Raw genomic sequence first — 25,574 nt, forward strand, 5'->3', positions numbered from 1 at the left:
CCCTCAGTCTCCCTCTTATAAGGACCTTTGTGATTGTATCATAATCCAGGATAATCTCCTCCTCTCAAGATCCTTAAATTAATCCCATCTCTAGAGTTCTTTTTGCCATAAAAGAAAACATTATTTGACATATATACACTAATATGTATTAAATGGATAATTAATAACCTGCTGTATAAAAAAATAAAATTCTAAAATTCAAAACAAAAAAAAAATCCTTTGGAAACCGTTATTCAACCAACTACAATTGTGAAGATATTTTGACCTTGGGAACTACTTGAAATGGTCTTGGGGACCCCCAGAGGTTTCCAGATCGTACTCTGGGGACAGCTGTAGTAGAGGAAGCAGAGGTTGGCATTTGTAGGGTGTATGCAGCCTAAACGTGTACCGAGAAGTAGCACTGAGTTGAATTCCCGACACGTGGCTCCCACCTCCTCCCTCCTTGGTGTCTACACTCCAGCTGGACTTGAATTGACTGTAATTGGCCTGAGCCTGTGTAGTTCTGTCATTCTGCCCCCTCTTGGTTCAGGTCAGAGCTTTGTCAGAGCTGGGCCTAGAGCTCCTCATTCGGGGGAAAACATTGACCTTTCTTGAAAAGGTAATGTTGTGTCATGGTTGTGGCCAAAGACTGACCACACTGTGAGTACTCAGATCTCAGCGCCACCACTTACCAGCTGTGTGACCACTAACGGGACACCTGCCTGCACCCTCACATGCTGCCTGTCATGGGACCTTCCTGACACAGTTCCCCGTGCCCATCACTGCCTTCCTGCTGCTGCCAGCTGACATAGGGGTTTAGGGACTTGTGGTTAACTGAGCAGGTGCTCTCAGGAGAAGGGGACTGAGGGAAGCAGGATAGGGCAGGGATGGTGTCTCCGCTGGAGTCAGCTGCAGCCTGATCCCCTGGGGAGCTCTGGAGCCGGAGTTGTACTGCAGAGCTGTCCCACTTTGGGACAAGGAGGCTGACCTTTTAATTCCCATGTCAGTCAGTCACCGGTCGTAGGCTGTCTGGCCCCAGGAGTTGTCCTAGGGAGTGGGGCTGGATTAGTCAGCTCAGGCTGCAGTAACAAACTACCACTGACAGGGTGGAATAACAACAGAAATTTATTCCTCACAGTTATGGAGGCTGGGAAGTCCAAGGTCCAGGTGCCGGCCAGTTCACTTCCTGGTAAGTGCCCCCTTCCTGGTTTGCAGCCAGCCACATTCTCACTGCATCCTCGCATGGTGGAAAGAGAGAACGGAAACCCTCTGCTGTCTCTTATAAGGGCACTAATCCTATCGTGAGGGACCCACTCTCCTGACTTCATCTAAACCTAATCACCTCCCCAAAGGCACTCTCTCCAAATACCATCACTATGGGGGCTGGGGCCTCAACGTATGAATTTGTGGGGGGAGGGACACAGTCCCTAACGGGGGTGTAACTTTCTGGGGAGAGGGCAGCTCCCATTAGGCTGAGGATAAATCTCTGGAGAACGGGGCGTCAGGAGACCCTAGCTGTAGCCAACACTCATTCCTGCTGGGGTTGGCTGCACTGGCCAGGGTGTCTGGGCTGGACACATGGCGTCTACTACACTGTGGCCACGGCTCCATTGTCAGTTACCCTCTGACAGCCCCACTGCTTCTTCTGTGCTTCTGGGTACTCATCCTTCACTGAGAGGGAGTGATGGGCAGTGAGAGGAGCCGGATACACCAAGCACTGCGGGTAGGGACATAGTAGAGGAGATTTTTTGCTTTGCTTTATTTTCGTGGGTATCTGTATTACCTAACTTTTCTATTTGTATTATTTTTACAGTTAAAGTATTCAATAAAAAAAAAAGAAGCATAAGCCTTGCTTTTCCACCTTGTGTGTCTTGAATTCAACAGCACTTGGGCTTCTGTTGACCTATTATGGTATATTTTGTGTTTTGCTTCTTGCAGCCTGGTTTCAGCACTAACCTTGCATCTGTGTGACCCCCTAGACCCAGGCAGGAGGGGCCCTGCCCTGCCAGGCTTTACAGGCCTGCTTTGGCCGTCCTCCAGCTGTACCCTCCCCACAGGTGGGAGTCTGGGGCCAGGGGCTTTACCCAGCCAGAGCCCTTGCCTCCTCTTTCGTCCACACTGTGGGTACCAGGCCCCTGGAATTCCTGTCCATGGACCCTGCTCCTAGGGCCTACACAGGCCTCTTAGCCGCAGTCCATTCTTTGGAGCGCTGTCCAAGGTCAGGAGTGTGGACAGAGCTTGGGATTGTGTCTTCTGCAGTGCAGGATGAAGGCTGAGATGGAAAGAGAAGAGGGAGTGGGCAGGGGTGCCAGCTTGGCTCACCCTGCCCTGACAGTGCCTGTGTTCTAAATTTGAAGCTTGCCTTTCAGTTATTATAAAGTAGAAAGCTAAAAGATATTTTATTGAACATCTATAAGCTTGAGTTATGGCCTTCAAATACTTAGACTAGCACTGTCCAATAGGACTTTCTGTGATGATGCAAATGTTCTATAGTAGAGAATTTGGCTATTGAGTACTTAACAGGTGGCTAATACAACTAAGGTACTGAATTTTAAATTTTATTTAATTTTAATTAATTTTAATTTAAATGGCTACACATGGCCTGTGGCTACTGTATCGGACAGGGGTTAGCCACATGGTGTGAGGGCCTCCTTTTGCACTCTGGCCCCGGGTCCTGCACGCATTTGGGTGGCCCTGCCTAGGTAGTAGAACAGTGTTCATCCTGCATTTTTCGCAGGGTCCGTGGGGACAGTGTGGTCATGTGTTCTGATGAGCTCTGCCTCCGTGCATGTGGGGTGGCTCCCACGGAGTCTAGTCTCTGCGAGGGCTCGGTGGGAACGCCCATCCTCTCCGTCCTTTCGTAGCATCTTCTCCAATGGTCTCTAAAGGATAAAAAGACCTGTGGAGATCAGTAGGAGGTAGACCCAAGGTGTTGAGAACATTTGTCACGAAAAGATAGCAACAGGATTTGGGAGTGAGGAAGGGAGACTGGGGCATAGCAAACATCCCAGGCTTTCCAGGCTATGAGGGTCAGATGTCATAGGCATCATTGGGACACTTCCTGCTGAGACCCTATCACGATGGCAGCAACCAACACCAGAATGGTGGCCTTCAAGGTTCTGTATTTGCAGGATGAAAGAACTATTTACCGACCACCAGTTTGTCCTTTCTCACAGGGTTTCCTCCACGGACTTGGCTGTGCTGCTGTGCAACAAATCCAATGCGTTTTACAGCCTCGGGAAATGGAACGAGGCCTACGTGGCTGCCAAGGAGTGTCTCCAGTGGGATCCAAGCTACGTGAAGGTATGGTGACCGCCAGACGCTGCAGCTGCTGCCTCTTCCTCTTAACCTGCCTCCTTCCCTGCCTTCTTTTTAAAATGGAAATGCTAGGAGTGCTTCTCATTCAACTCTCTTTGCACTTAAGACAGATGTGCACAGAGCATGTGTGCTGTATCTGGAGAAGAGCAAAAAGGATGGTGGCCAAGTGTTGAAAGGCATTTGCAGGGGAGAGCGGAGCCGGGCCTTTTGGCAGATGGAGTCCAGTGGAGATCCTGGTGGAGCTCATTTTGTTCTGATGTAGTTGCACCAATATTCGTAGTCTGTTCATGTTCTTTGCAGTTTGCAAGTTTCACTGTCTTCTTTGTGGCCATAAGAATTCTCCGGGAGAGGGGATTTATGGCAATCTTTATTTCTTGGAGTTTCTGCTTCTAATCAGAGAAGAGAGGCTCCAGGAAGGCTCCTTTCTTTCTTTCTTTCTTTCTTATTTATTTATTTGGTTGTGCTGGGTCTTTAGTTGCAGCAGGTGGGCTCCTTAGTTGTGGCACGTGAACTCTTAGTTGTGGCATGCGAACTCTTAGTTGTGGCATGCATGTGGGATCTAGTTACCTAACCAGGGATCGAACCCCAGCCCCCTGCATTGGGAGTGTGGAGTCTTAACCACTGTGCCACCAGGGAAGTCCCAGGAAGGCTTCTTTCTGCATCTGTTGAATCTCACATGCCTTCAGCTCAAAAGAATCCTTATGCCAAAGTGTCACATTTTAGGGTGATATATTCTGATCCCCTTCCCCTCCCTCCAAAATAAAAGGTGAAACTTAGAACTGAGGAAGGCAAAGAAATGGGAAATTCTGTACCAGCTTGCTTGGTTGGGGGGGGAAAAAGAAAAACCACCTTTTTTTCTTTCCTTTTTCTGCTTGTTATCTACTGTTTTAGACTTTTAAATGACGGTGGAAACAAATCAGTAAATAATCAGAGATTTGGTATTAAGTGGAATTTCAGGTGCTTGCTTTTTTATGAACCCAGTTGGTGAACACCTTGTGTTATCTTAGACAGAAAATTGTTTTGGTAGCTCTTGATACTGATTCATTTTGATGGTTAAAGTGGGGAAAGCAGTACGAATCATTTTGTTCCTTCTCAAGAGTTTGACAGTTTGTATACAGGCAAAACTGACCATTTTCTTGTATTAATCATTGTAATTTTCCTCTCTCTCCAGAAACCAAAAAAATGTTTTGGCCTCTGGTGTATGTTGCCTATAATGTGGGGCTGGGTAAACCTCAGTGCTTGCCATTACCATTGGAAATTGTGTTTACTTTGATTGAAAGGAGCAGGGAACAACTCCTGTGCTGACATGACATCTCATTCTTTTCCAGAACACTGTATTCGTAGGATTGGTTTCATTCCTCCCTTCTTGGCCAGGCTGCGATTTGAGGCATGAATACATAAACCACACATGTCATTGGAACCAGGCCCGCTCCCTCTCTCTGGGTCCTATGTTAGATGCTGTACATGTCACGGACTCGAAAGGGATTATTTTCTTGCCAGTTAAAAAATGGCAGGAGCAATGTGGAAATCCTGTATCCAGAGCTTGTTAGAAATCTGTATGTACCTAGAAGTCAGACTCCTGCAGTCTGTTTCCTCACAGCCTCAATCTTGCCTTCAGCAGCAGGTCAGAAGAGATGCGGGTGTGTTAACGGTTTTGCTTTTCTTCATTGCAGGGATACTACCGAGCTGGTTATTCCTTGCTGCAGTTGCTCAAGCCTTATGAAGCTGCTCACATGTTTTTCAAGGGTCTGCGACTCGTGCAAGTCAACCAGGACCAGACCCAGTTTGCTGATTTCTTGGTGGGGGTCTTCACCACGATGGGCAGTAAGTCAGGACTGGGGGAGGCCCGCCCTCTTTCTTTCTTTTAAAGTGCTTGTGATTTCTTTGAAAGGCTCCTGGGGACTCAGATTTCTGGGGAGATAATTACAGGGTGTTTTTCTTTTTTTTTTTTTTGGGTGTTTTTCTTTGTGGCTTATTTATGTAGCTTGAATGAAACTGGTTTTTACACTAGAAAGCACATGGGAGGCTTTGTTGACTGGGGCCTTTGTGAAAACAACTGGGTCTTTTTGCACAAATCACTTAAAGCTGTCCCAATTTTCCAGTTTTGTTTCAGACTTATTAAGTTTTCTGTGTTGCTAGCCATAGGGATTTCCCTACTTATACTACGTGTTTTACGTGATTTTTGCATGTATCTCTCCAGTGTGTCAAGAAAATGTTCCTGTTTGCTATGAAAACAGTCTGAAAAGGCTGAGGGAGGGGCCTGTGGAAGCTGACAGTCTATGAGGGACACACCGGGTTGGGCGGAGGGTGGCGGTTTGCATCACTTATTGGGTTATTAGTCTGAAGACCTGACCCGTGAGACGGCTTTGTCAGTGGCCTGGAATTGGCAAAAATAGACAGTTATGAAACACAATGTAATATGCTCCCTGCCAGGGACCAAGGAGCTCTTTCCCTGGTTATCACAGCGCAGTCTAAAGTTCTGCCAGTGGTCAGGCTGTTGTTTCCAAATACTGTGTTTGGTCAAATTTAAGATTGCACTAATTCAAGATGTGCCACTAATTTATGTTCTGCCGTTGAGACAGCATTGATAACAGCACACGCCCCGATTCTAGAGATGGTAGAATGTGAACAACGGCACATGTTAGAATTGCTGGAGAATGCTCTCAGCTTCGAAATGGGGAAATTACTGCTGACGATAGATTCAACTGATATAGATCCAGCTCTTCCCATTGCAATTGTGGGGAAGCAACTTTTGTGGTCTATGGATGGGATCCTACAGATTTTTGGCAAGTTCGGCACAGAGAAGGGGAGAGAGCAGTGTCAGGCAGTGGGTGGGAAGGGGTTAGAGGTGGGCTCAGCTGTGTCTCCCGGCAGAGAAATAAGTGTCCAGACAGGTGCTAATGGGTCGCAGCTTTCCCGTCAGCCTTTTGCCGACAGTGACTAAAGCCTGCTTCCCTTTCCTCTGAACCTGATGGCTTGACCCATTCCCTACACTTCTTCATTGTCCTCTGTGTCTTTTAAAAGCCACTGTTCTGTCAGAAGCCAGGCCAGAGTTATGGGAATTCCAGACAACTGTCTCTTGGTGACTGCCCCTCTAAGAAATCTGGATCCTGAGGGGGGCAGTTAACAGGATTTCTTAGGGTAGTGCATCCCAGACTTTTCTACCAGAGTGTACCTGTTTGGAGGATGAATGTTATGCCCATGGCCCAATTTCTAAATTTTGAAAAATGTATTTATGAAAATTGTGTATCCTTTTTATACAATATATGTTTGTTTTGCTATTTACTCAGTTTTGGAAATTGATAATCCTAAAAGAGGTGCCATGTTATTCTGGCCCCTGACCTGTCGCCTTGGATGTTCTCATCCACGAGTTTGCAGGATCATGAAATGCAAAAGGCCACTAGCTTGAAAGAGTGCAAATTGACTCAAAGAGCTGCTCGACCTGGGTTCCCGTCTTGGTTTTGTCACGAACTAGCTGCACGATAAGCCACGAAGCTTGATCTCATTTCTCATAGTTTCTCACTGTTGGATGAAAATGATATTTGTCACCTTTCTTAAAGGAAGTGAGTTTTATAACTTCCCTTAAGCGCCCATTTCCTCCTCTGTATATGGAGGTAATAGGCACTGCCTTATTGGTTTGTTTGAGGGATTAGTATAACACCCATCACTGGGCTTGGCAAATAGAGAAGCTAAGTGAGTGTTAGGTCACATTATGCTGCCTTAGGGGACTGACTTTCACTCAAACTTAAAATGATTACCACTTCAATTATATAGGATTTTATATACTTTGAAAAGGCCCTTCTTTTTTTATTTAAAGTTTTAAAAATTTTTATACGGTTTTTAAAGGTTACTTTCCATTTACAGTTATTACAAAATATTGGCTATATTCCCTATGTTGTACAATACTTCCTTGAGTCTATCTTATACCCAGTAGTTTGTACCTCCTACTCCCCCACCCCTATATGGCCCCTCCTTTTTTTTTTTTTTTTTTTTGGCTGTGCCACGCAGCTTGCAGGATCTTAGTTCCCTGACCAGGGATCGAACCCTTGCCCCGCGCAGTGAAAGCATGGAGTCCTAACCCCTGGACCACCAGGGAATTCCCAGTTCTCTTTTCTTTTTGATATCTTAAATTTATCATTTGTCTATGTGTGGTTTTAATTGGACTACCTTTTCCTAGATGTTCTAGACTTTCCCCAAGTTAAAATTTCTAAATTCTGGAACTTTCTTTCAGGTGACCCTGTTGTTTTGCAAAGCTTCTTGCCCTGCTTTGATTATATTTTCACTACTGGATTCTCAACTGAAGTGTGGCAATCTGTAATAGAAAAGTTGGCAAAGAAAGGATTATTGCATGTAAGTGAAAGGAGATGGCTCTCTTGTGGGGAAAGTACATTCTTGCTTAAATGATTTCTTTCTGCTGGCACTGGGGGATTATAATTTAGTACTTGCTTATCTTGATGCTAAAGTAACTTTTAAACTTTAACCTCATTAAAGATGGAAAGTCACTGAGATATATTAGTTCGCCAGTTTCCATTTTTTAAGCTAGGAAAAGTTTGTGGCAGCCTCACTCTTTGCTGTGTCTCCGCTGTCATCAAAGAAGTGTAAAGTCCAGATGCTAATGGTGATGTGGAATGAGGGAAATAAACAATTGCCTATTCATCTTCATAATCCTCTTTATACGGCATTTGCTAGCCAGGGCCTGATAACGTGCCTGTGCTTCTCAGAGGGTTGCTGTATGATTTCAAGGGACTGTTACCCTCAGGTAGCAGCAAGGCTGTAGGACCTGAATCCAGAGCCAGGAATCCATAGGATGGAGGAGCCCAGTGGACTGTGGAAACTGGGCTTCAGTGCCACACAGGTGCCTCCGTGAATCCAGATCCTCCCCAGTCTAGTCTGGGCTAATTCCTTCCTCTCTGAGCCTCATTTCCTCATTTGGAAGTTGCAGGATGTAAACCTATTCCCTCCCGGTTGAGGTGAGGATTAGAAATAATGGACCAAAAGCACCTGATAATAATGTTCATTGAGGGTTTACAGTGTGCCAGACACTGAGCCAAAGGGGTTTTATAACACCTGGTACCTGTATGTTCAGTGCCCAATGAGTAGTAGCTGTCATTGACGGCAGCCTATAAGCGCTCTTGAGAATGGGCTGGCCCAGGCTGGGAGTTTGGTTAGAAAGGGCCTGCAGGCTTTTTAAAGCCAGGCAGTCCAGAAAAGTCACCAAAAGCCAGGGCAGCCTGTAAGGACTCTGGACCCAGGAAGGCTGGATGACTGTAGGATACAGGATTCTTCGGTTTTTGAGAAGGTCACGGGTGCTATTGGGAATCTAATGAAATCGATGGGACTCTCTTTGCACACACACATACACACAATTATGAGTGTAGCTTCAGGGAGTTCATGGGAACCCCCTAAAGTCTGGCCACGGGCTCCCAGAAGCACATCCCCATATTACAGTCTCGAGAACATGGCAGTGAGGGGGCGGAAAGCAGGCTGCACTCTTGGGGAACCAGGAATCAGAAATCCGGGGCCCTGTTAACAAGAAATCTGGGATCTTCTCTTTTCCGATAAGATGAGTAAACTAAGAGATCTTTCTAGCTTTATTTAAAAAAGTGCTAAAATTCTGTGATTCCAAGTGTTAGGATAGATCTGTTAGTGGGAGGCCCTAGGCCTCATTAACAGGAAAATAGTTCCATTTACAGCCCCCAGGAAAGAACCTTTTACGTCCCCTCTTCCCCACGTGGGATGAACGTGAATAGAGCTCCGTAGTCTATGTGGAGAGGGAGGGAGTGGGAGCCCAGTAGCTCCTGACGGGCTATCACCCAGCCACGGAGGCCCAGGAATCCAGCCCAAGTGGTGGTCCCGTATCCTACCAGCAGTGGAGCCTAGGCCATTTTCAAACACTGCAGACGGAGGCACCTTATAAAAAGCCAGGTCAGCCATCAGGATTGTCGGAGCCCTGAACCTGTCATCTGGGAGAGTCTGGGCAGTGGGGTCTGTTGAGGGTGAGCGGTTAAGAGTGGGCATCAAACTGAACGAAGCTGGAAGCAAGATGTAGCCATAGACTGAGCTCCTGTGGTGCCACGCCCACCGGCAAGAGCCTACGTCAGGGACGTGGATTCTGAGACTGGGTCTCCAGTCATGGCCATGCCAAGCCTAGAACTCCTGGACCGGCTGGCGTACCTGGATGCTCCCAGTAGGGGCCTCTCAGGATTTGCTCTCTGTGTGACCTAGGGAAAGTTGCTTAACTTCTCTGGGATTCAGTTTAGGGTCAGTGGTTTAACAACGGACTTTCTGAGAAAAAAAAAAAAAAAAAAGTCCTGATCTGCGGCATTTGCCACTTCCTGTAGCGTAAATTCTCTCGATTTCAATGGCCAATTTCAAGCTGCTAAGTCGACTGGAGGACTCAGATTTGGGAAGAGATGTGCACAGTGAGCTCTCACTTATAGGAGCTGCCCCAGCACACCACTCGATAGGGTCTCATGGACCCCAAATAGCAGTAATGTGCTAAAGAATTCATTGGGATGGGCTCTTTCAAAAGGATTTGATTCTTCTACTTGCTAAGCTTTAAGAACTTTGCAGGAAATTACTTGTTTACCTCCCTGCCCCTGTACTGTCCCAGTGCTGCCTGCCATCGGCTGCTCCTGTCCTCAGCAGGCTTTGAGGAAAGGTGGAGAGAGCTTAGCTCTCAGCACCCACAGGAAGTTTGCCAGACAGAGACACTTTGGTTATCATGGCTCAGGCTGAAGAGCTTGGCAGGTGACTTAAAAAAAGAGACAGGGCCAGAGGGTGTCTTGTTCTGTGTTTTTGTTTCTGTGTTTTAAAGCTCAAGGTTACTTTTGTTCTAGTAACCCATGTGGAGACCATTATTGTTCCAGCTTTTTCTGTTTCTCCCCTTTCATCAGTCATTTCTACTTCTGTCAGCGAGAAAAGACCGGCTACCGAGAAATCTCCGCGTCCCAAATTTATCACTGAGAAGCCTCTTTGAGGTAAGGTGGCTTCTGACACATACGGTTTCAAGTCAGGCCACTTCCGGCCTGTGGTGTTTGGGACCTTCCCCTTCAGCTACCTCACTGCAAATTTGTTACTTATGGTAATCTGAGGCTGGGGCCACAGCTAATCAGGGGTTTACTGATTCTCAACTTTATGGGTGGGGGGGTGGGAGAAGGGGGAATTGGATGAGGGCGGTCAGAAGGTAACCACTTCCAGTTATATGATAAATAAGTCCCAGGGATGTCATGTACAACATCATGAATATAAGGAACACGGCTGTATGTTCTGTATGAAAGTTGTTGAGAGAGCAAATCCTGAGCCCTCTCGTCACAAAAAGAATTTTTCTTTTTTTAATTTAATGTTGTATCTATATGAGATGGTGGATGGTCATCATTTCACGATGTAGGTAAGCCAAATCATTCTGCTGTACACCTTAAATATATACAGTGCTGTATGTCAAATTATATCTCAATAAAACTGGAAGAAAAAGAACCCCAAACTTTATGGGGAAGGAGTTTGAAGTTTCATATTGATATGGCAACTGCCGTAATTCTTCCTGTGTTTTTTTTTTTTTCCAGAAATATGTCTTCATTGGACTTTATGAGAAAATGCAACAGGTGCCCAGGCTAGTCCAGTGGCTCATCTCCATGGGTGCAAGCATCGAGACCATAGGACCGTACCCTCTGCATGCCCTCATGCGCCTCTGCATCCAGGCCAGTGAGTTCTCTCCTGGTGGTACGCCCACCACACTGCCCTCCAGCTCGGACTTCAGGGACTGCACTTAGCTCAAGTGAAACCAGAGTGTGGAGTATTCAGATGATTTGAATAGTTCATGATTTGATCATTCAGATGAATGAAGGCAGCAGGGAAACAGCATCATTGTTCTTTCTCCCAGGACCTCATAGCTAGAGGCCCACACTGAAAGGATTCTGTGTTCTCAGACAGATCCTGGCAGCAGAGTGGAGCCCTGGGATTCAAGGACGGGACTTGGGACAGACAGCCCTTGCTGGACAGAGCTCTCAGGGGAGCTGTGGAGGGAGTCTCCTCCCGGTGGCAAAGGCAGCCATGGTCTTTTTCCAAGTTCATTTCCTCTCGACTAGAGGACCAGCTACTGTGGGGAGTGGGAGGGGGGAGACCTCAAGGGAAACACTGGCTATTGCTGATACAGTTTGCTTGTGGTTCTTTTAAAGGAATCCTATTTTCATATATGTATATATAATTTTTCTTTTTTTAGTCTTCACCACCTGGCTATAGGATTTGAATTTTAAAATATTTTTATCATTAAAACACACACATATAATATCCACATTTACACTTTAGATAGAAGTCTGTTTTTCTTTTCTAAGCATATGTAGCTTCACTGTTGGACACTGACCCACACTATCTTAGAGCCAGAAGGAGCCAAGAGAACTTGTCTACACTGTCTTCCTCTTCTAGGCTGTAGCATCTCCTCAGGATGGGAGGGGGGGTGGCCAGTGGCTTGAAGACCTGAGCCCCCATCTCTGCTTCAGCCAGATTTGCCCTGTTGTTATACATTTCATCTGTTGGAGAATCCATAAAAGGTTTCACTCTTATACAGTGGATAAAACATGTAAAAGTATGAAGTCTGATTAAAAGCAATCTGATCCAATCCTCCCAGTTTCAAATTAAGTGTGCCTCTGGGTATGAAAGTCACAATTCCTCTCTGTGTCTACTTTTTAAGTTTGCTCCTGCGGTTAGAGGCAGGTGTGGATGAGATCAAGTCTTCAAGTTTATCCCCGATTCGTCTCTCAGAGGAAAACTGACATGGTGACAAATGGTGTCCACAGAGTTGGCAGAATTATGTGGCTTTCCAGGACCTACAAGGAAGGAGTCTGGGGAAAGAATTTGAAATCTTTGTCCTATTGATAGTAATGTAGTGGGGTAATGATTGTTGCCCTGCCCAGGTCCTCTTTACGACCAGTGCCCCCAGCCCCACCTGCTGCACCACAGCTGCCTCCTTTGCCAGGGAGCTGCTCTTTGCCAATAGGCACCATCTCCCTCTCTGGAGGCGGTTCTGTAGCTCTGGATTGATTGACACCGGGGTACAAAAGGTGAGCCCCTGCCTCAAGGTGGGTCAGCACTGTAGTGTAGTTCCTGCTCCACAGCTCCCCGTGGGATCAGGCTGAAGCCGACTCAGCTGAGGCCACATCTCTGCTTGCCTTCATCCCCTGCCCTGCCCTGCTTCCCTCCCCGTCTTTCTCCCTCTGTCAATAAATCACACGTACAAGAATCCCTGTCTCAGGCTCTGCTTCTAGGGAATCTGACTTAAGTTTCCTATGAATAACTTTATATGACTCATCCTTCCAGTGCACAAACTCTGTGTCTGCACACCTGTTTGTGGCAAGTGACAATGTGTGTTGGATGCCCCTTGGGTCCCCTCGGTGTGGTGCACAGTGATTTGCTTTGCAGCTTTTCTGTGTGTTGAAAATGACATCAGTAACTCATTCCTTCAGGGGAAAACCATCTTTTCAGGTGGTTAATGGACCACAAGCCCGAGTGGAGGGGTCGCATCAACCAGAAGGACAACGATGGCTGTACCGTCCTGCACGTGGTTGCCGCCCACTCCCCAGGGTACCTCACCAAGCGTAAGTGGCAGCTCCGTTCGGAGCTGTGCTGTGGGTGGCGTGACTTCAGGCGCTAGGGAACCCACACAACTGACCGCTTTACCCGTGCCATCCCGGGACAGGCTTTAATAGTCAAAAATACCAAATTATGCATTCCTTTTTTTTTTTGGATCATATGTTCAGTTTGCTTTTCAGAAAGAAGTTTACTCTAATATATTTTATCCTTGAAAGTCTTATCCAGTGATACTCTTCTTGAGCAAAAGTACTTACGTAGCTTTAAATTTTAAAAAACTTTCTGTGATTTAAGACTCTAAGCATTAATTTTTTTTCTGGATTTAATTATTACAAAATTATTATTACTACAGAGATCACCAAAGCAACATAAATATATTAAATTTTCTATAAGTAATTGTTAAAAAAAATAATTTTAGAGGGAGGTGAGAGAAGGATGTGTCATGGTGCCTTTTAAAAGGGGCTTGGCAGCTACTTAATTTTCCCTTAGGTTGATACTCTGGAGGTCAGGAGCTTTCACCTCCTTTGGGGCAATACTTTGGTAAATGCATGGGGTCTCTATACTATGTAACAAATCACCGTAAACTTAGTGGCTTAAAATGACACTCTAACTCTGTAGGTTAGTAGTCTGACGTGATCTGACTGAGTTTTCTGCTCAGTGTCTCTTGAGACTGTAATCAAGGTATTGGCTGAGGCTGCATTCTCATCTGGAGTTCCAGGCCTTCCTTCAAGCTCACATGATTGTGGCAGAATCCGGTTCCTTGTAGTTGTAGGACAGAGGTCCCGTTTTCTTGCTGGCTGTCAGCTTCTACAGATCGCACACATTCTTTGTCCTGTGGCCTCCTCTGTCTTCAAAGCCAGCAGGGGAAAACTTATTGCGCATCAGATTCCTCATACTTTGAATCTCTGCCCTCTCCTGTCTCTGACCTCTAAACCTTTGACCTTTAGGGCTCATGTGATCAGGCCAGGATAATCTCCCTATCTTAAGGTCAACTGCTTTGGGACCTTAAATACATTTGCAAAGTCTCATCATAGCAGAGTTTAGATTAGTATTAAATGGATAACTGGGAGAAGGTGTGTGTACACCAGGGGTTGGGAATCTCGGGGCCTGTCTAAGAATTCTGCCTATCACAGTGAGGTACTTGATGGGTAAGAAGTATGACTTTTTAATTTTGTCTTATTTTTGTAAAATGGGAGAAGAGCAGTTGTGACTGGGGAGATGGGGAAGGAGAACATCACCAGCAGGGCGATACCTGGAGTAGAGGTGCTTTGTTAAGGTGGTGAATTTTAGGAAAGCACGGGTACGGAAGCTGGGAATTGGGCATTGATTCCTTTAACCCTCTGTGCTCACATAAGTCTTGGTACCTCCAGGGATACACCTGTTACATTCTGAAATCTGTTGCACCTGTGATCACAGAGACACCTTGATGCTTGGCAAATAGATATGTCAAAGCAGCAAATGGAGCTGGCAGCCAGAGGTGGGGCTGCAAGCGTTGAAACAGTGACAAGAAGACCCTGATGCAAAAGCAATTGCCACCTCTTCTCTTGTCTCCAGACAGGCTTTTTTTCTGGAAGTATATTCTGTTTCCTCTCTAGGGAATAAAGAAATCTGAAGTCACAGCTTGCTGTCATCCTTACAGCTGTAACTGTTGCCTAGTAACCAGATTCCCCCTCTCCTTGCTTGTTGCCAAGGAGAGGGGAGAAAGGTAGAGGGGAGTGCACTTCTGAACCTCTTAAAAGCTATTGTCCTTCACACTCCACACAGGTCTCCTTGCTCTGGGGACTTGGCTGAATTGCCCAAGGCCAGCAGTTCAGTTTCTATAAGCAGAGGGACACTGGTCCCCTTGCCCCGGGCTGTTCAGGCCGGGAACTGGGAGGAAGTGCACTCATGGGGATGTCTCCTTACAGAAGCAACCATGACAAACCGCCCCCCCGCTTCTCACTTTGGCCTGCTCTAGGACAAACAGACGATGTGCAGATGCTCCTGAGCTTTGGGGCAGACCCCACTCTGCTGGATGGACAGTCCCAGTCCGCCGTGGATGTCCTGAAGAGGAGCAAGAAGTTCAAAGCCATTGAGAAAATCAACAGTCACTTGGAAAAGCTGGCAGCATGTTCTAAGGACCTCTCAGGTACAGTTTCCAGGGAATTAACTCTTTAGAGGGGGCAAAACTGGTACAAATCAGTTTATCTTTTCTTGGTACATGAAGATGGAAGTGAGCACCCCCCCACACACACAATCTTTGGAAAACTTGTTTGCTGTTTTTGAAAGATAGAATGAGACAACTCTTACTGTGAGAGTGTCTACCACTTTCTGGAAACTTGGCAAGTCTACCTTTGGGCAGTAAGGGTGATTTTTTTTTTTCCATGCGTGCACACAGTAAGAAAGAAAAAATTCAGACAGACCATGAGATAACAAAAATCAAGCCCACTTTTCAGAAACAACCATAGCTAACAATTAAAACTACACTTATAGCTCTATTTTTTGAGCTGTCAGTTTGGGACAGCATATATGGACTAACTGCTGTATAAGGTAAAGTGCAACAAGTCAGCCCTCGTTGTTGAATTTTGTCTAGTAAAGTTATTTGTGTCATTTACATCCTATTCCTTAACTCTGGGTTTTCTGTGCTTCATCTATAGATTGATTCTGAACATTGAAAACCATTAAATCACATTTACATGGTAGTATGATTTCTACAAATAGTAGCATAGTTGGACCCATAAAAAAGAATCACCAAATGCCCTGAAAACTTTGCTGTTTAAATGTGATACTCTTTTTTTTTTTTTTTTTTAATGTCTGAAACATTTATATTAACATATTTCCATACATATTTCCATACAAATACAAATATAAGATTTTTAGAAATTTCATGTAATGTCTGAAACATTTATATTAACATATTTCCATACATATTTCCATAGAAATACAAATATAAGATTTTTAGAAATTTCATGTAATGTCTGAAACATTTATATTAACATATTTCCATACAAATAACCCAATGAAAGTTTAGTATTAGTTGTTTTGTTTGTTTTTTTATACTGCAGGTTCTTATTAGGCATCAGTTTTATACACATCAGTGTATACATGTCAATCCCAATTGCCCAATTCAGCACACCACCATCCCCACCTCACCGCAGTTTTCCCCCCTTGGTGTCCATATGACCATTCTCTACATTTGTGTCTCAACTTCTGCCCTGCAAACTGGCTCATCTGTACCATTTTTCTAGGTTCCGCATACATGCATTAATATACGATATTTGTTTTTCTCTTTCTGACTTACTTCACTCTGTATGACAGTCTCTAGATCCATCCATGTCTCAACAAATGACTCAATTTCGTTCCTTTTTATGGCTGAGTAATATTCCATTGTATATATGTACCACAACTTCTTTATCCATTCGTCTGTTGATGGGCATTTAGGTTGCTTCCATGACCTGGCTATTGTAAATAGTGCTGCAATGAACATTCGGGTGCATGTGTCTTTTTGAGTTACGGTTTTCTCTGGGTATATGCCCAGTAGTGGGATTGCTGGGTCATATGGTAATTCTATTTTTAGTTTTTTAAGGAACCTCCATATTGTTCTCCATAGTGGCTGTATCAATTTACATTCCCACCAACAGTGCAAGAGGGTTCCCTTTTCTCCACACCCTCTCCAGCATTTGTTGTTTGTAGATTTTCTGATGATGCCCATTCTAACAGGAGTGAGGTGATACCTCATTGTAGTTTTGATTTGCATTTCTCTAATAATTAGTGATGTTGAGCATCTTTTCATGTGCTTCGTGGCCATCTGTATGTCTTCTTTGGAGAAATGTCTATTTAGGTCCTCTGCCCATTTTTGGATTGGGGTGTTTGTTTCTTTGATATTGAGCTGAATGAGCTGTTTATATATTTTGGAGATTAATCCTTTGTCCGTTGATTCATTTGCAAATATTTTCTCCCATTCTGAGGGTTGTCTTTTCGTCTTGTTTATGGTTTCCTTTGCTGTGCAAAAGCTTTGAAGTTTCATTAGGTCCTATTTGTTTATTTTTGTTTTTATTTCCATTACTCTAGGAGGTGGATCAAAAAAGATCTTGCTGTGATTTATGTCAAAGAGTGTTCTTCCTATGTTTTCCTCTAAGAGTTTTATAGTGTCCAGTCTTATATTTAGGTCTCTAATCCATTTTGAGTTTATTTTTGTGTATGGTGTTAGGGAGTATTCTAATTTCATTCTTTTACATGTAGCTGTCCAGTTTTCCCAGCACCACTTATTGAAGAGACTGTCTTTTCTCCATTGTATATCTTTGCCTCCTTTGTCATAGATTAGTTGACCATAGGTGCGTGGGTTAATCTCTGGGCTTTCTATCTTGTTCCATTGATCTATGTTTCTGTTTTTGTGCCAGTACCATACTGTCTTGATTACTGTAGCTTTGTAGTATAGTCTGAAGTCAGGGAGTCTGATTCCTCCAGCTCCATTTTTTTCCCTCAAGACTGCTTTGGCTATTCGGGGTCTTTTGTGTCTCCATACAAATTTTAAGATGATTTGTTCTAGCTCCGTAAAAAATGCCATTGGTAATTTGATAGGGATTGCATTGAATCTGTAGATTGCTTTGGGTAGTATACTCATTTTCACAATGTTGATTCTTCCAATCCAAGAACATGGTATATCTCTCCATCTGTTGGTATCATCTTTAATTTCTTTCATCAGTGTCTTATAGTTTTCTGCATACAGGTCTTTCGTCTCCCTAGGTAGGTTTATTCCTAGGTATTTTATTCTTTTTGTTGCAATGGTAAATGGGAGTGTTTCCATAATTTCTCTTTCAGATTTTTCATCATTAGTGTATAGGAATGCAAGAGATTTCTGTGCATTAATTTTGTATCCTGCAACTTTACCATATTCATTAATTAGCTCTAGCAGTTTTCTGGTGGCAGTTTTAGGATTCTCTATGTATAGTATCATGTCATCCGCAAACAGTGACAGTTTTACTTCTTCTTTTCCAATTTGTATTCCTTTTATTTCTTTTTCTTCTCTGATTGCCGTGGCTAGGACTTCCAGAACTATGTTGAATAATAGTGGTGAGAGTGGACATCCTTGTCTCGTTCCTGATCTTAGAGGAAATGCTTTCAGTTTTTCACCATTGAGAATGATGTTTGCTGTGGGTTTGTCATATATGGCCTTTATTATGTTGAGGTAGGTTCCCTCTATGCCCACTTTCTGGAGAGTTTTTATCAGAAATGGGTGTTGAATTTTGTCAAAAGCTTTTTCTGCATCTATTGAGATGATCATATGGTTTTTATTCTTCAATTTGTTAATATGGTGTATCACATTGATTGATTTGCGTATATTGAAGAATCCTTGCATCCCTGGGATAAATCCCACTTGATCGTGGTGTATGATCCTTTTAATGTGTTGCTGGATTCTGTTTGCTAGTATTTTGTTGAGGATTTTTGCATCTATATTCATCAGTGATATTGGTCTGTAATTTTCTTTTTTTGTAGTGTCTTTGTCTGGTTTTGGTATCAGGGTGATGGTGGCCTCATAGAATGAGTTTGGGAGTGTTCCTTCCTCTGCAATTTTTTGGAAGAGTTTGAGAAGGATGGGTGTTAGCTCTTCTCTAAATGTTTGATAGAATTCACCTGTGAAGCCATCTGGTCCTGGACTTTTGTTTGTTGGAAGATTTTTAATCACAGTTTCAATTTCATTACTTGTGATTGGTCTGTTCATATTTTCTGTTTCTTCCTGATTCAGTCTGGGAAGGTTATACCTTTCTAAGAATTTGTCCATTTCTTCCAGGTTGTCCATTTTATTGGCATAAAGTTGCTTGTAGTAGTCTGTTAGGATGCTTTGTATTTCTGCGGTGTCTGTTGTAACTTCTCCTTTTTCATTTCTGATTTTATTGATTTGAGTCCTCTCCCTCTTTTTCTTGATGAGTCTGGCTAATGGCTTATCAATTTTGTTTATCTTCTCAAAGAACCAACTTTTAGTTTTATTGATCTTTGCTATTGTTTTCTTTGTTTCTATTTCATTTATTTCTGCTTTGATCTTTATGATTTCTTTCCTTCTGCTAACTTTGGGTTTTGTTTGTTCTTCTTTCTCTAGTTTCTTTAGGTGTAAGGTTAGATTGTTTACTTGAGATTTTTCTTGTTTCTTTAGGTAGGCTTGTATAGCTATAAACTTCCCTCTTAGAACCGCTTTTGCTGCATCCCATAGGTTTTGGGTCGTCGTGTTTTCATTGTCATTTGTCTCTAGGTATTTTTTGATTTCCTCTTTGATTTCTTCAGTGATCTCTTGGTTATTTAGTAACGTATTGTTTAGCCTCCATGTGTTTGTCCTTTTTACGTTTTTTTCCCTGTAATTCATTTCTAATCTCATAGCGTTGTGGTCAGAAAAGATGCTTGATATGATTTCAATTTTCTTAAATTTACTGAGGCTTGATTTGTGACCCAAGATGTGATCTATCCTGGAGAATGTTCCGTGCGCACTTGAGAAGAACGTGTAATCTGCTGTTTTTGGATGGAATGTCCTATATATTATCAATTAAATCTATCTGGTCTATTGTGTCATTTAAAGCTTCTGTTTCCTTATTTATTTTCATTTTGGATGATCTGTCCATTGGTGTAAGTGAGGTGTTAAAGTCCCCCACTATTATTGCGTTACTGTCGATTTCCTCTTTTATAGCTGTTAGCAGTTGCCTTATGTATTGAGGTGCTCCTATGTTGGGTGCATATATATTTATAATTGTTATATCTTCTTCTTGGATTGATCCCTGGATCATTATGTAGTGTCCTTCCTTGTCTCTTGTAACATTCTTTATTTTAAAGTCTATTTTATCTGATATGAGTATAGCTACTCCAGCTTTCTTTTGATTTCCATTTGCATGGAATATCTTTTTCCATCCCCTCACTTTCAGTCTGTATGTGTCCCTAGGTCTAAAGTGGGTCTCTTGTAGACAGCATATATATGGGTCTTGTTTTTGTATCCATTCAGCCAGTCTATGTCTTTTGGTTGGGGCATTTAATCCATTCACGTTTAAGGTAATTATCAACATGTATGTTCCTATGACCATTTTCTTAATTGTTTTGGGTTTATTTTTGTAGGTCCTTTTCTTCTGTTGTGTTTCCCACTTAGAGAAGTTCCTTTAGCATTTGTTGTAGAGCTGGTTTGGTGGTGCTGAATTCTCTTAGCTTTTGCTTGTCTGCAAAGCTTTTGATTTCTCCATCAAATCTAAATGAGATCCTTGCCGGGTAGAGTAATCTTGGTTGTAGGTTCTTCCCTTTCATCACTTTAAGTATATCATGCCACTCCCTTCTGGCTTGCAGAGTTTCTGCTGAGAAATCAGCTGTTAACCTTATGGGAGTTCCCTTGTATGTTATTTGTCGTTTTTCCCTTGCTGCTTTCAATAATTTTTCTTTGTCTTTAATTTTTGCCACTTTGATTACTATGTGTCTCGGCGTGTTTCTCCTTGGGTTTATTCTGTATGGGACTCTCTGCGCTTCCTGGACTTGGGTGGCTATTTCCTTTCCCATGTTAGGGAAGTTTTCGACTATAATCTCTTCAAATATTTTCTCTGGTCCTTTCTCTCTCTCTTCTCCTTCTGGGACCCCTATAATGCGAATGTTGTTGCGTTTAATGTTGTCCCAGAGGTCTCTTAGGCTGTCTTCATTTCTTTTCATTCTTTTTTCTTTAGTCTGTTCTGCAGCAGTGAATTCCACCATTCTGTCTTCCAGGTCACTTATCCGTTCTTCTGCCTCAGTTATTCTGCTATTGATTCCTTCTAGTGTAGTTTTCATTTCAGTTATTGTATTGGTGATCTCTGTTTGTTTGTTCTTTAATTCTTCTAGGTCTTTGTTAATCATTTCTTGCATCTTCTCAATCTTTGCCTCCATTCTTATTCCGAGGTCCTGGATCATCTTCACTATCATTATTCTGAATTCTTTTTCTGGAAGGTTGCCTATCTCCACTTCATTTAGTTGTTTTTCTGGGGTTTTTTCTTGTTCCTTCATCTGGTGCATAGCCCTCTGCCTTTTCATCTTCTCTATCTTTCTGTAACTGTGGTTTTTGGTCCACAGGCTGCAGGATCGTAGTTTTTCTTGCTTCTGTTGTCTGCCCTCTGGTGGTTGAGGCTATCTAAGAGGCTTGATGGGAGGCTCTGGTGGTGGGTAGAGCTGACTCTAAATGTGATACTCTTTAAGCATCCTGGCTTGATGAAACATATACATACACATTATTGTATATGTGTGTGTATATATGTATGTACACACATATATTTTTAGACTTTATTTAGACTTTAGTTTAGACTGTAGCCCCAGCACATATATATTATGCTTCTTTTAGTTCTTGTGCTCATATGTGGCTCTTGTGGCTCACGCTGTCTGTCTAGATTTTTCTCTTACTCTGCTAAGTACCAACCCCAGTAAGTTTTTCATGGAGGAGATATGCATAGTAGACTCGTGGTGTTTTTGAAAATGTCTTTATCCTTAGATTGAGAATTGGTCTGCATATAGGCATTGTATTTTATCGATCCTCAGTTGCACTTTCCCCCCACATTTTGCCATCTTTGAAACTGGAATGTGTTTCACAATCAGTGACGTGTTACAGTTTAATGGCAGCGTTTTCTGGTGTGTCTGACAATCTGGGATCTCTTAGATTTATGAAATACTCTGTAAAACCTCGTTCCTTACAACTTTGTATTCTAGCCTCCGTTACTGATTAGGAGTGATGTCAGTTTCATTTATTTTCCCTTTTAGAATTTTCTGTCCTTAGAGTTGTGGAATTTCCCTGGGATGTGTCTAGATGTGGGTCCTTAGGCATTCTTCTTGCCTGGCACCTGCTGGCCTCTTTCAATCTAACTTTTTTTAGCTCAGAGAAATCATTTTCTATCATTTTGTTCCCTTCCAGCATCTCTTTGCCACCACTTTTACGTGGATGAGCTTCCTGAATTTATAACATGTCTCTCTACTTTCCCTAACGTTTTCTATCTCCTTGTTTTCTTTCGAGATCTTTAACTAGGACTTTAGCGTTTCCTTTTATAATTCAGCTTGCCTATTGCATTTTTTAATTTGGAAACTCAGTTTTCATTTCTAAGAACTCTTTCTGGTTCTCTGATTGTTTCTTATCTGTGACAACTTGTGCTTGATTGACATTTGCCACTTCTTCTTGAATGGCCTCTAAGAATGGTGAGAATTTTTTTAAAGACCGTTGTCCTCTCTTCTGTGAGTTATTTATGTTTTTTGGGGGCTTAGTTGATCCCTCTTCTTGCTTCTCTCTTTTTTTTTTTTTTTTAATTTTTTTTTATAGCTACTTTTATTTTTTTTTATTTATTTATTTATTTTGGCTGTGCTGGGTCTTCGGTTCGTGCGAGGGCTTTCTCTAGTTGCGGCAAGTGGGGGCCACTCTTCATCACGGTGTGGGGACCGCTCTTCATCGCGGTGCGCGGGCCTTTCACTATCGCGGCCCCTCCCGTTGCGGGGCACAGGCTCCAGACGCGCAGGCTCAGTAGTTGTGGCTCACGGGCCCAGCTGCTCCGTGGCATGTGGGATCTTCCCAGACCAGGGCTCGAACCCGTGTCCCCTGCATTAGCAGGCAGATTCTCAACCACTGCGCCACCAGGGAAGCCCGTTGCTTCTCTTTTGTGCTGTTGCTTTTCCTATTTTATCTTCTGATCTTTGGATGGTTTGTATTTATGAATGAACAACTAGACTTATTAATACTTAATAGATGGTTAGTGCGCATTTATTGAAGTTATTTGGATGTGTTTCTCCAGAAACACTCCCCCGCTGGAATGGGTGAGTAGGCAGCAGGTTGTAGGCAGCACGTGGGGTGTGTGTGGTGGGGAGAGTGGGAGGCACCCTGCCAGGCTGGGGATCGTGGCAATTTTCAGGGTCAGGAAAGTTTTATGTGAGGGAGATTGGAGCTGCTTTTCCTTTAACACTGCCCCCTGTTTCCCCATCTATGTTTTAATTTTTATTCATTTATTTAAAATATCTCCTGTTGTTTCTGTGAGAACATGGGAATAAATGTATTTGCAGAGTCCTGTTTTTCTGGGATGTTCTTTTAAAGCTGTGATATGTCATGTTTAGTTTTTAAATGACTTCTCTTTTAAGGAATTGTAATTGTAATTCTGTGAGGTGGTGTAATTAATAAATTATTGTGAGAGGCCTTCTGAGAGCTTATACCTGTAACCTCAGTTTCAGGATGGTTTTCTACTGTTTGAGAAATTGAAACTAACCAAACAGATTTCTCTGCCAATGAATTTCAAGGTTTTAAAATAAACTTTTAGAGAAGGACCACCAGTGAATGGTAGAAAATGGCTGATGTGCTTGCAAATTTATTGTTCATTAATTCTAATCTTAATTCTTAGAATGCTGTAGACTTTAGCATGTCATGCACTTTTGTTTTTGTTTTTAAAGTGTTGATTTTTTTCAGTTTCCTGGTATAATAGAATCTTAAATAGCTGCTGATTCTGCCTTTCTCACTAGCTGCTGGGGGAAGCCAGAGCCCACGGGGAGTGGGCAGGATGGGGGTGTGAACCTGAGTGGTCCTGGTTACCTGTCTTTCCCGGCCTCTCACAGCCACCACTAGATGGCAGCATGTCCACCTTCTCCAGCAGCTGATGCCCGACTGTCCTCAGGACCAACGAGATTGGAGTCTTTGTTTTTCTCGCAGTTGTTTGTGATTTTCTCTGATTCACTAGTGCGTGGCCTTTCAGAGTGAGAACGAATCCAGGCCTCTGAAGCCTTTCTCTCTGGTCCTCCTCTGGGCGCCAGCTGCTTTCTGCTCTGTGAAGGCGCCTCTAGCTCTGCACTAAGAGGACGCGGACCTTCTCTGTGTGTCTGTTTCCCGCATAAACGGAGCCTGTGACTCAGAGGCCATGGTGTGTCATCCTCAAATCCCTCAGCATCACACAATGCCCTGTTTTCAGTAAATGCAGATGTGCGGTATTGATGATACTTTTTCCTCATTATAAAGCAATAGATTCTTTTTTAAAAAAGAAAATTTACAAAATATAGGAACGGAAGACAAGAAAATATTAATTCTGCATAAGCCCACCTGCCTGAAAAAATTAGTATAGTTGTGATTTAGTCATTTACTCTTATTCCATGCATTTATAGTTACACATTTTTATTCTTTTATAAAAATGAGATGGTTACATAAATTTCAATTGATAAAACATATGTAATAAAACTTAGCAGTTTCACCTTTTTTAGCTCAAAAGGAAGATTTTATGCAAAAACAAAATCTCTTTGAAATGATTTATTTCTATTTTCTAACACTTCTGAGTGCTTGTAGCTTCGGAAGATCTCTTGTAGTTTTAATTTTTAACTTCAAATCTGCTTGTATATATCTACTAAATATGATCATTGTAGAAAATTTGTAAAAATTTCATTTTATATAAAAACAAAAATTTATTGTAATTACACCTGGGCATATTTTTATCCAGTCTTTTGGTTGCTGTTCAGTACTTACGTAATCTTTTTTAAAAACCTTGATTATCATGTATAAGCAACTTTATATCCTGATGTTTCTTTTCTCTCTTATTAAGCTTATAGAAAATTTAGAAAAAAAAAAAAAACAAACAGACAAGTTCAGAGTAATAAACAAATCACCCATACCTATCCAGGTATGGTGACCAGAGATGCTGACCTAGGGCTACCATTGTCAGTGTTTCAGCACCTTTCCTTTTATGCTTTTTTATGTTGTTGATATGCCACTCTGGTTTCTTTTCTGATTTCAGGACCCTTCTCTGATCTGACCGCCTTCTTAATTATTCTGAACCACACAACCATGCGTTTATTATACAACTGCATCTAATTGTCTCTTTTGTCAAGCTTGGTATATTTCTGTTCGGTTTCAAGTGACTTTTGTACTAAACTAACTGCCCTGGTGGAGGAATGATGCCCTGAGGCATGAGGCAGGGGGACAAGTGGCAGCTTTCCATCTGCCTGGTGGTAAAGGAAGTTCCTCCTTTACCAAGCGTCTATTTTCCTGATTCGTGAGTTTTCACTGTTTTCTGTGTCTTCATAGGCATTCTTGGATGAAGGTGGGATGCCGAACCCAGGGGTGCTAGTCGATCATTGGTACACCACACAGTTCATGTCCTTTGCCTCAGAATAGGCAGCTCACTGAGGTGATATAGTCTTCCTTTGCCAAGGTTTTCCATTTTCTTTTCTCTGGAGGTTAGTGCTAGGGTTAATGTTAGTTCTTGCTTCCATCTGGCACCGGAAGGTCTCTTGATTAGAGGGCAGTGGGCGTTTGCCCCAGAAGTTGGGGTGTGTGTGTGTGTGTGTGTGTGTGTGTGTGTGTGTGTGTGTGTTTCTGGTGCTCTGATCTGTTGAAAGGTGATCCAGGTGTGTATCAGAAGGCAAGCAGCTGACATCGGAACTCTGCTTGGGTCCCCTGGGTCCTTTCCCATTGTTGTGTGCTCCCTGGTGTGCCTTCACTTTGCAAAGCCAGCACCTAAGGCTCGTTCTCAAGGAGAACCGCCTATGGGTTTATGGAGCCTGTTTTGCTCAGGCTCCTTCAAACCAGAAGTGCCTGGGAATTTACATCCTCCCAAGGCAGGCTGTAGCCGGTGGCAGAAAGAGGTGAGAATCTGAAAGCCCGGTTCCCTTGCCTTGGATGGCACAGCTCTGAGGTGTGACTCACTCCAGATCCCCCCAGGTGTCAGGCAGTGCACCCCCCCACCCCCACCCCGTGGGACTCAGCCTGAGCTCACACC

At 43.1% G+C, this 25,574-nt stretch overlaps 1 protein-coding gene across 5 annotated transcripts in view; it reads left to right on the top strand.

Annotated features, from left to right (window-relative positions):
* TRANK1 (tetratricopeptide repeat and ankyrin repeat containing 1) overlaps positions 1-25,574 on the top strand; it is a 91,891-nt gene that overhangs the window by 22,542 nt on the left and 43,775 nt on the right. For 4 of the 5 annotated variants that reach the window (XM_036868817.1, XM_036868812.1, XM_036868813.1 and 1 more), the window contains 8 exons: positions 1,118-1,168; positions 3,156-3,282; positions 4,971-5,121; positions 7,529-7,647; positions 10,194-10,277; positions 10,860-10,998; positions 12,756-12,887; positions 14,837-15,007. In XM_036868817.1, the coding sequence (XP_036724712.1) occupies positions 1,118-1,168; positions 3,156-3,282; positions 4,971-5,121; positions 7,529-7,647; positions 10,194-10,277; positions 10,860-10,998; positions 12,756-12,887; positions 14,837-15,007 (974 nt within the window). The remainder of the gene's footprint in view (positions 1-1,117; positions 1,169-3,155; positions 3,283-4,970; positions 5,122-7,528; positions 7,648-10,193; positions 10,278-10,859; positions 10,999-12,755; positions 12,888-14,836; positions 15,008-25,574) is intronic. The other variant, XM_036868815.1, reaches the window with a different exon arrangement.

The sequence above is a fragment of the Balaenoptera musculus genome, chromosome 11 (assembly GCF_009873245.2).
Source record: "Balaenoptera musculus isolate JJ_BM4_2016_0621 chromosome 11, mBalMus1.pri.v3, whole genome shotgun sequence".
In the NCBI taxonomy this organism is placed as follows: Eukaryota; Metazoa; Chordata; class Mammalia; order Artiodactyla; family Balaenopteridae; genus Balaenoptera; species Balaenoptera musculus.